This window comes from Orbicella franksi, chromosome 6, assembly GCF_964199315.1.
Source record: "Orbicella franksi chromosome 6, jaOrbFran1.1, whole genome shotgun sequence".
NCBI classification, from domain to species: domain Eukaryota; kingdom Metazoa; phylum Cnidaria; class Anthozoa; order Scleractinia; family Merulinidae; genus Orbicella; species Orbicella franksi.
The window spans coordinates 11,288,092-11,299,009 of NC_138150.1; the positions used below are offsets into that span (position 1 = coordinate 11,288,092).

Below are 10,918 nucleotides of genomic sequence, written 5' to 3' on the forward strand. Positions count from 1 at the left end.
AACAAGTGCGGGTGGCTGATGCGTGGCCGGAAAGAAAGCTGCGGAAAGCGCTGTTACGGGGCGTATTGCGGGCAGCACAACTACCAGCTGAAGAAAGGAATGCGAGCGCCAGAGCCTTGCAGAGTATGCGGAGTCGGACTACTGTGTGACTACCGTCTTTGCAAGCCCTGCGGCGGGGGCGCGCTAAAACAACGTCTTTACCGCAAACAAGAAAAAGCAAAAAAAGCCTTTGAACGTGTTTTGCTCGAGCTGAAAGAAAGAAACACACCAGTTAGAGAAATGTAACCGGTGTTATATTCCAAGGAACCATGTCTTCCGATGACGGACTTTCCGAGGCCATTCAAAGCCTCCCTCCAGAACTTCGTGAGATGATTCTCAAGGAGTACATCGCGATAAAAATAAAGGAAAAAAAGGAAATGGGGTGGGACAAGGTACACGAGAATATTTTTTAAACTGCCTTTCTGCAAATTCAAGCAGCAGATTGTGCCGATGGTTATTTGCATTGAATATGATGACTGCTTTTTCGAGGGTTGTTGTTTTCCCTGTTTCGAAAGGGATGGAAATCTTCATAAAGCATCGCTAACCCGGCCGATGGAGTTAATAGAAGTCAGCCCAGAGCACAAGAATTTTTTAAAAGTATGCTCCTCGGATGGTTATAACTGGCACGAGTGGTTCCTTTTTGGCCGGGAGCGTTAGCGAAAAAGGCGGCGACGATATAACCTCTGTGTGAATAATTACATTAAAAATACACGGCTTCATTTGCATACCATAAAAACATGCTTGTCAGTATTCACTTGATTGCGTTTCTCGTGAATGAATATTTCACGCCTGAGTGGCAGAGACAAGTGCGTGATATTACACGCGAAGTTGTTGAATGCTTTCATGACGCGGTTCCGGTTGAGGCGATACAGCTTCCCGTTGCGAATTCCTGAAGGCTTCAGTTTAAGCTCGTTGCATTCCTCTTGGCTTCAGTTGAAGCGATCAGGAATTTTCAAAGCCATCAGGAATGTTGAAGTCAAAAGGAATTTTACAGGCGGATTTCAATGTTTTTCCCACAGTTTGCTAGAATACGGTATTTCTTCTCGGTCTGGCCAATAAAAAGGGCACTTTTCACCTTTTTTCGAGGAAAAATTGGGCACAAAACGCGGTAGAACAAAGAGACATCACTAGAGCGATAAAAGGAAACAGCTGATCGGGGGGTTTTCCCTATTTCGCACTTGACTGCGTCAGTGAGTAACCTTCTCGAAAGTTCAAGGCTATTTTTGTGACATGACAAATACCACAATCACCTGTTTTTGATTAGACAAAGAGAGAGTTTTGTGTTTTTTCGCTCAAAATTTAGCTCGAAGCGGGAGGTTTCATGATTTTTTTTATCATTTCCGCTTCAAGTCTGCCGCGGATGTCTTTCTCAAGTTTTTGGACATCAACATCAGGAAGCTTTCTCGTTGATGGTTGGCGAAGCATCCTTGCTCGGACCTGATCTTTCAGAAAGTTATATTGCTGAAACTCCGAAAGGATAGTGTCGAACTCGTGGGAAGACACCTCGTTGTTGTTCAAAGCGTTCGAGAGAAGTCTGTTGACGGTGTCGCGCTTGGCAACGGCGAGCGTGGTGATCTCTTGATGCTTCTTGATCTTCGAGTCGAGCTTTTTGCTGGCGAGAATCATCGCAGACGAAACGAGAGCGAAGCACCCACCAGCGCCGCCAAGAGGAACGGCAGCCGGCAAGCCAACCACAGACAGAGCGGCGCCAAACTCGCGCTGGAAAACGCTGCCGAGAGAACGCTGGAGCCGGCGGCGCCCCAATTAACGAACTTTCTCGCGCGTTTGTATTTTTTTGCGACGAGGCGATAGTGGTGGACCTCGCCGGCCAATGTGTTGGAAATCTCGTTGACCTTCTGCAAGCGGAAATTTTGAGAAGGCTCCGCCGCCACCACCGGATATAGTGTCTCGGCAGGCGGCGCGCTTGGTGGCAACAGACTGGCCGAAGACATTGCGTATATAAAGAAAATTAATTTAACTCTAATTCAAAAAGAAGTGGCAGCCCGTTGAAATCAAAGAGTTCACCATTTTCATCTTTGACGCTAATGGTGATGCTATTTACGAACTCGCCTGTAGAGCAGTATCGCAAAACCTGTTGCGGAGAACCCTGGTAGCTTACCTTTTCAAAAGGGTTCCCTTTCACATCAAACGAGGCCAAGACATCTGACCTTTTGCCGTTGAATAGATTCTTTTGTTTGTCGATCAAGTCGCAATGAATGAAATATGTTGCAGGAGAGCCAAGCTTTTTCACGAAAGCAAAGCTTTAAGTCGGAAACTTTCGCCCAATACCAAGCATATTGGATAACTCGCGATCAAATTCAATATTTTTTGCCCCAGAACCAAAATTTCTGATTACAAGCTGGCCAAGAGGTTGATTAATCTCGGTTTTTAAAGATTTATATTGGTATTTTTCGAACAGACCCTCAATTTCTTTTGCCATTCTTTCTAAACTGTAGTGCCCTGGGACTATTTTACCGACTGATACAGCTCTGTCTTTATCTTTATCACCCAAGGTGGCCGAACCTTCTCTTGTCAAATTGTACCAGCTGTTGTACAAACTGCAAGAAATGAGTTTCATGAAAACGACTCTCGGTATCGGTCTTTCAAAATAGATGGTCTTGCCTTTCTGTTGCGTGACAATAGTGAGAACAACCATTTCTATATTCAACAAATAAAATTGTGTTCAAATAAGATGGCGAATGTGTGGAAAGATCCAAACCTTGTGATAAAAGACTCAATTGCCAAGGCAAACGCATGGAGAGAATTTGTGGGTCATTTCCCCAAGGCCGATAGATCCCGTTTCATTGCTCAGGGAAATACCGACGGAAAAAACGTTACGGAAGAAATCTTTTTCAAAGAGGGTCCAGGCTCGCTTCAAAGCGTCTTCGGCTCAGACAAAAAGTATTGGAGCGAGGAAATGAAAAAGGCGCTCGGTTTGGAAGAAAAGCGGTCGGGGGACATTGGAGGGTTTCCTTACCAGCTGGCGCCGCTTGGTTCAAAAGTTTCCTTGCCCATCCCTGCCGTACCTTTCGACGGCAAAGCGCAAAGTTTGAAAAAAATATTCGACGCCCCAATCCAAATATACGTCACGCCTGACCAACATTTCACAACGAAATTCCGAGAAATATTTCAAAACACCAAACTCAGGCACACGTCGGCAGTCGAATCAAAACGCTGGCTGGGAGGGCCTGACATGAAATATTGGCCGCAGCAGCTCAACTTCGCGGTTTTCTGCGCGACACAGGGGTGCGGAGTTTCTCGCGAAATCTTTGACAGCGGGATGGATCTCCCCCCGCAGATAAGAGCTTTCTACAAATTCCACGTGTACTTCACGGTCAGGCGGATTTTGTACCAGCTTGGAGGAATTCAGAGCATGAGCGCTTTGCCCGGAGACCCGCCGTTCAACCAATACAACAATCATTACGACGTCGCTTCGTACAAAAGGATATGCAGCGAGTTCGGCATTGCCCCCTCGAGCGATTTCCGCTTCACGCACGGGGAAAACCACGGTCTGGGAAGCGTTCACGTGTACGCGACCGGCGCGGGCCCGTCGAAAACCGACTATAAATACCCGGGATGGAACAAATTCAGCGATGAAGGCGGCAAAGCTATAAATGGGGACTTGATCTATTACATCGAGCCGGGGGCCGCTTCTGATGCTCAAGCAGACTGGTTCGCGCCCAACACCGCGAACGGTTTGACGCAGGCGGGCTTGTCGAGAATCAACCAGTCAATCGAGGCTTTCGTTTACTGCGTCCTGGGCGCGCAAGTCAACGTCCGCAGCAGCATTCTCGGCTATGGCGGTCGGGCGAGAGAAGCCCAGAGCGAGTTCCTGGTGCTGATGGAAGACGCGATCAGACAGCCCGACTTGGCCGCGAGCGTGCAAAGGTACCAGCTCGCGGTGGACCAAGCGAAGGTCAGGCTCAATCTCGCTGTTGCCCCCAGGGCGTGGCTCATGCCCGCGCAGATGATAATCAACACCGCAAGCACGATCGGTTACAACAACAAGCTGAAACAGGCGGTCTCCGGAATGAAACTGGGGGTGAATAACGAGGTAAACCCGGAGACAAAAAAAGCTGGGCTCAAACACATGGCAGGCGGCCCGTCAAAAATTAACCCGCCCAATAGCCACCCGTCCAACCCGATTCACAAAGCCGCAACAGCAGAATCGGGGCGTGTGGTTCCACCCCACAGGAAACCAGCTTCGACCGAAACTCAGCAAGCGCAGCCACCGGCGCAAAAAATTGAGCCCGAGGCTGCAGACAAAACGCCGCAACACGAAATTAACAAAACGGCGGTAATTGTCGGTGTTGTTGGATTATCGGCGTTGCTGTTCACGGCTTGGCGCTAAGCTAACGCTGCTTCTTAAAATATTTTTCGAACAAAAAGGCCACCGCGGTAAGAATGAGAAGCCAGGTGTGCTCGGCCAGAAATCCGACGACTTGGCCGGCGGCTTTGAACAGGAAGCTCACAATCGAGCCAATCAGCCCGGGCAGCAGAGAGCCGAGTTTCGCGGCAATATCTTTGAGGCCGTTCCCCAAAGCTTTGCCGGTGGCTTTCAAACCTCTGGTGAGGACCCCGATGACAGCGCCGATTGTGGTCCCGGCGGCGAGAAGAATGGCGGTCAACGTCACGCCATATTTTTTGAAGATCTCCTTGACCCTTTCCAAGAGAGGCCGCCCCTTTTCTCTTTCCGCGATCTGAGTTTGCAAACGGGCGATCTCCTCGTTTCTACCTGCAACTCTGCCTTCTGCGGCTTCTTTTTCAGAGGGCGAGGCATTCTCATCTTGGATGATCGCCTGGTCTTCCTCGTTTTGGCGCTGCAGCTCGCTTTCCTGCTCTTTCAGGTCGTCCAACGGTTTTGTTTGGTTGAGCCTTTCTTCCATGGCGTTTGTTTCACTTTCTTTTGCTGCGAGGCTGGCCCTGAGTCTGTCAACCTTGGCTTGTTCCTTTTCTCTGGCCATTGCTTTTTTTGTGAGCGAGTCCAAAGCTTTTTTCCTGTTTTCAAGATCGGTTTGATAGTTCTTTTTCTGTTGTTTGAGCCTACGCAGTTCTGCTTCACTTTCAAGGTTCGAACCTTGTTGATCCTGAATGGAATCAATCTTAGCGTCGGTTTGCTGTATTTTACTTCTCAGAGCTTCCACTTCTCTCTTTTCTTTTTCTCTTTGCTCAGATAATTTTTCCGCCTTTTGAAGCTGTTTTTCAGATTCTTTCAGTCTTTGGCGTTGTTCTCTGACGGTGTCGCGGTCTTCAGCAATGATGTCTTCAGCTCTTTGCCCCAGAGCTACTTTTTTCGCGTCTGTGAAACGTTTTAGTAACCCTTCGTCGCCAAGCTTGAAAATTTTAGACTCACCCCCCCGGGGGCCAAATGAAACGATCTCAGATTGATTTCCTTTTTTGCTGAAACCAATTGGGCCCAATTTTTTGAAGTCTACCTTCGGGAACCATCTTCTGATTTTTTCTTTTGCCCTTTCAAGCATGGCCGGTTTGTCATCGGTATGTACGAAATCACCGAGCAAAGGGGTTTCTTCCTGATAAGAAGTGTCAGGCAGGCCGGACTGCTCGTGAGGAAAAGTACTCATTTCCGTTTGTTCGCCCCCGTGGTAGGGGTCGCCAGGCTGGTAGGGAGTGGACGCCGCACCTGGCTGAGAAGGACGGGTTGTTTCAACCTCTTGTTCGCCTTCATCAGAGTCGTGGTCAAGGCGGTTGTCAAGGTCCGGGTCCTTGTAACCAAATTCGCCACCGCCTTCCGCCATAGCGATATAATTCAAGCCAATTATTGTTTTTCAAATTAGAAATAATCGCCGGAGTGTTATACACAATGGCAGTTCCAGAGAACCTTCGCGCAACATACAGCAAAAAAACATTACAAGGCATGCAGGCCGAGCGCGCGGTGAAGCGGATCACCTTTTCCCGCACTGAAGCCAACCCCGGCGATACTCTGTACGTTTACGTGCCCAAGCTGAACGTGAACGAGGTTTTGGTGCCGGGCTAGCTTGCGCTTGTCTTTAACATCGACCTTTCTGGAGCGCACGCCAACAACTTACTTGTCCAGAACGCCACGCGAGCGCTCGTTGACAGGCTGCACGTGAAGTTTGGAGGCACTACCCTGCATGACACGGTTGGCTATGGCATCTACAAAATCTTTGAAGACCTTTTCCTTTCGCAGGAAGAAAGAGACAACAGGATCCTCGAAGGGATTCAGAGCGAGGATCTATGCAAGATCCGCTCAGGCGCGGGAGACAAGAAAACCTCGGGCGTCGACGCTGAAGAAAAGCTGAACGAGGTGTACGGGAGCAAGTACCGGATCAGGCTGGACCATCAGATCTTAACCGACCACGGCGTTTTCTACCCCCAGGCCCTTTACAAAGACCTCACGTTCGAAATAACCCTGGCTGAAGCTGCACATGTGGTCAAAGGCTCCGATACAACCAAGCTGAAATACAAGCTGACCAACATCCAGCTCGAGTACGATATGATCCGCAGCAAGACTCTGGCAGACGAGGCGCATAGCGTTTAGTCCAGCGGAAAAGAGTTCGCCTATGACCACGTGATGCGTTCTCAAGTGGTTACCTTCAAAAAAGACACCGACACGAGGAAGAACATCAAAATCGATGCCCAAAAAAGGTCGCTAAAAGCCCTCCTGCTACTGTTCATAGAGCCGTATGCTGATGGCGCCAGAGATTCAGAAAAATACGTCTTCCCGGATCTGACGAAAGTCAGCGTCACGATCAACGGCTCGCCCAACATGATTTACAACAACGGCGTCGAAGGCAAGGACATGTGGGAAGAGGCCCAACGCTTCTTCGTGAAGGAAAAAAATAAAACCGAGCACATGGATGTGACAAAGTTTTACACCGGAGACAATTTCGGGCTTCTGATTGATATGCGCTCCATGGCGGACCAAGAAATTCATGGAAGTGGCAAGCGCATTGTGAACAGTACAGACGGTGTCCAGCTGGAAATCGAGAGGAAAGCCGAAGGCTCAGGCAACGTGAACTGCCACGTATTCGTCATCGCCGACTCCCAGTTCAACATTATGGAAAGACAGCTGGAATCTGTACAGAATTAATATGGACCCCCGCAAGATACCCTTCAACGCTCTCATCGTGGGGCCGACTAATTCAGGCAAATCGAGGTTCGTGGTGGACCAGCTCTACGGCCCGTTCCGCGGAAAGTTCGACTACATCGTGCTCATCTGCCCGACGTTCACGCACAACAAGACCTACCACCGGCTTGGCGAAAACGATCCGAGAATGGATGCGATAGTCTGTGAGCAGCACGACATGGAAAGGTGGTTGAAGCTCGTGAGATGGCTTTCCGAGGACACCAACACGCTCATAATCCTCGACGACTGCGCGGCCTCCAAAGACGTGAAAGGGCGCACAGGCGAGCTGGTGAATCTCGCCTTTTCTGCCAGGCATATAGGCATCAGCGTGTGGGCGCTGACACAGAAGTTGACCGGCATAACAGCTTCCTTCCGGGAGAACGTGGCGGCGATCGTTCTCTTTTACACCCCTTCGGCGAGGACAACGAAAGCCATCTTTGACGATTACGCCGGCGAGCTTTCCCCTGATGAGTACAAAGGCCTGGTTTCAAAGCTAAAAGATCGGAAATTCTCTTTTCTTGTGTTCGCGCTTCGGCACCCATACGGGGTAAAGTTATTTGAATAAAAAATACGAGCTGTATATAGCCTTGCACAATGGCTGCTGGAGAAGACGCCGCGTTAGCAGAAATTATGAACCTTCTTCAAACCGAGCCCGAGCCGTCGAGTGGCCCCGCAGGCGGCCTTGTTCCAACCGCTCCCGGACCCGACATTCCTGCTCTTCGCGAGCAGCTGGCCGTGCTCGTGTCCACAGGCAAAGCCAAAGAGGCTATCGGGGTGCAGCTGACCCACGAGCAGGTGAAGCGCCTGAGCGACAAAGATGTCGAGAAATACATCAAACGCTACGAGACGTACGTGGGCTCGAAGACGACGGAAAGCCTGATCGACAGCTTCATTTTTCTTGCAACCAAAGTGGTCGGAATGACCGTCAAAATCAAAGACATCGAGGCTTACCAAAAAGAGCTCAGAAACGACTACATCTTGAACAAAGAGTTCTCCAATCTGGCCGGCAACCTTTCTTTGAAGTGCGGCCGGTTTCTTGCCGCGGCCAACGCGGTGTTCATCACCACGAAACATATTGATTTTAGTCCACAGTTGCCGGAGCCGAGCCACCCTTCTCGCGATGAACACGGCTACCCGCTTGAGGGTGTTGATGAAGTACCCGGCTCAGCAACTGCAGAATAAATGGGGGTGAAACCCCCGACCCCCAAGAATTTTCTTCGCGGCGCGAAGCGCCGCTGGTCACCATTCATCAACAAATGCTGAGGTCATGCTGACAATTTGTTAACAATTAAACTTTTTTCATTTGCTTATAATACGGTTCGCTTCAATGTCAACCGAACAATCCAAGAGCGCGCCTGCCGCCGTCACTGCGCCTCAGGTAGAGGCCAAGGCAGCGCCTCAGGTAGAGACCAAGACAGCGCCTGCCGCCGATACCACACAGCAAGCGACGACTCCGACTGCAACCACGCAGCGCGTAAAAAACCCCAAGCGTGTGGCCGCCGGAAAAATGGTTGCCGAAAGAAATCGTCTGGTCCGGGAAGAACAGAAGAAAGCGGCCGAGGCTTATTACGCAGAAAAGCAAGTGAAAGCCGCCACAGCGGCCCCTAAGCCAGCCCCCGATACAAAAGAGGAAAGCCCAAATAGCGGCGGCCTTTTTGGCCTCAGCACCAACCAATGGATTGGTATTGGCGGCATAGGCGTTACCCTGCTCGGGATTTATTACAAGCGTGAAGAGCTCATGGCAAAGGCCAAGCCCGTGTTCGACAAATTCAAAACGCCGGAGCCCGCGCCGCCAGAGCCCGCGAGTGTCGAGCCTGAACCTGCTCGCGCGACACGGCCAAGAGTATTTAAAAAAATGCTTTGAACGTTTGCGTGTGATTTATATCACGATGCCGAGCCTTGCGCAGGTTCTCATCAATGCAGCAGCAATCGGAGGGAAAACGCTTTTTTGGGCCGATTTTACCGTCAAGACTTGGAGGATGGTGAGATGTCTTACCGACGAAATGCTTGTTGAAGAGGGAGAAAGGCGGAGAAAAATGGAACAATAGGTCAGGCGAAAAATTGAAATAGAAGACAAAATCAAAGAATTCGCGGAAGAAGAAGCTGAAAGACAGGCGCCCAATTAATTTTGTTTTAAACTTTCGCTCTTTCCTTATATCAAGCGCGCCATGTCCGACAACAAGCTTGTCAAGACCGCCATTGACGCCGCAACTCTCACGGCATTAGTCGCGGGCATCGGCTGGGCCGCGATAAAGGTTGTGAAAGAGAGTTTCACTTCCGATCCCAGCAGCAGCTTTATGAATTACATGAAGTTCACCGCCGTCATGGCGGGCAGCATTGCGCTCAAAAAGTACCTCGAGGACCAGAAAATCCTCCCCGACAGCGTTTGAAATTTTAGTTTTGAATAAAACGGTCTCTTATAGCATCGCGCCATGGCAAGCATTGCAAGAGGCGACGTTCACGAGGCTGTTTCGAGATCCGCGAGAGAAGATGGAAAGAGCTACGACGAAGCACTCAAAGATTTTTTTGAGAGTTTCGAGCTTTCACTTCTCAACTTCAGCTGGATCGAGGCAAACTTGGAAAAAAAGGGTGCGGAGGTTTATAAAGATATTCAAGTGCGAGCCGCCGAGAAGTATCAAAACGCCAAAGAAAAATACAAGAATGAATCCGAAGGCCTTCTCCACTGGATTGCGAACAACTTGGTACTATTCGAGGAAAACAGGAATGAGTTATGATTTGAAAAAAAGGCTTCCGATAATATATAACCATGGCGAGCATCGCGATCATGATTGGCGGGGCTGTGTTGAACGGAACGGCTTTTATCGGCGGCAATTATCTGGCGAGGGCGCTCGGCGGGGGCGACAAAGCCGCGCTTGAAGAAAAAAAGCGCCACGACAAAGCTCTCGAAGATTATCAAGCCGCTTACGCCAAATACACGCGAGACCGAACACAGCTTCTCGACTGGATCGCGACCAACGCGCAAACAAAAGAGCAGGCCAAGCAGAACATGACCAACACGGACTACGCCTTCAAACTCTACAACCAGGCGCATCCTGACGAACAGATGGTGCCCCCCAAGGAGCCGAAGTTCTCAGATTTCTATCAGCCGAGCGAGCAGCAAAAAAACGGTGAACTCGCGTTCGTTGGCGCCGGGGCGCTCGCTCTGGGCTACGCTGCCTTCCGGTTCCTTTAAACGTTTTTACGCCTTACTTATATGGAGGCCAAACTCGCAAAGATTTACTACGGACCCGGGGGCTACTGGAAAGGAATCGCCGCGATCAAAAAATTGGCCGAGGTCGCCAAGGTTCCTGAAGAAGCCGCAAAAAAGTGGCTCATCAGGCAAGCGCTCTGGCAGATATACCTCCCCGCGCCGAAGCGGATTCCTCGGCCGAAATTCGACGTTCCCACGTCCAACAAGGTCCATCAGGCGAACCTTCTTTTTCTGCCGCACGACAAGCTCCCTCGCGGCCGCAAAGTTTTCAAATATGCTCTCACCGTTGTCGACGTGGCCAGCCGCTACAAAGAGGCCGAACCCCTGACTTCGAAAAATTCTGATGAGGTCGCCCTGGCCTTTCAGAAGACTTACAAGCGCTCCCCTCTCGAATGGCCCGAAATGCTGCAAGTTGACCCCGGGCGCGAATTCATGGGCGCTGTCACACAAGAGATGGAAAAGCACAAGACATATATCCGGCGCGGGCGCGTTAACATTCACCGCGACCAGGCACTTGTCGAACGTTTCAACCGCACCCTGGCGGAGCGCTTGCTCGGGCA

General features: G+C 50.2%; 1 protein-coding gene and 1 pseudogene across 1 annotated transcript; one reads left to right on the forward strand and one right to left on the reverse strand.

Moving 5' to 3' along the window:
• Positions 1-4,391: 4,391 nt before the first annotated feature.
• Positions 4,392-5,797, reverse strand: LOC145489002 (uncharacterized). The gene has a single exon (XM_081467885.1). The coding sequence runs from the start codon at positions 5,793-5,795 to the stop codon at positions 4,392-4,394; it is 1,404 nt and encodes a 467-aa protein (XP_081324011.1). The 5' UTR covers positions 5,796-5,797.
• Positions 5,798-5,860: 63 nt separating this feature from the next.
• On the forward strand, positions 5,861-7,111 carry LOC145490448 (uncharacterized; annotated as a pseudogene).
• Positions 7,112-10,918: the final 3,807 nt, after the last annotated feature.

Excerpts from the sequence above, each read along its gene's own strand:
- LOC145489002 (XM_081467885.1), bottom strand. The coding sequence starts at position 5,795 with ATGGCGGAAGGCGGTGGCGAATTTGGTTACAAGGACCCGGACCTTGAC.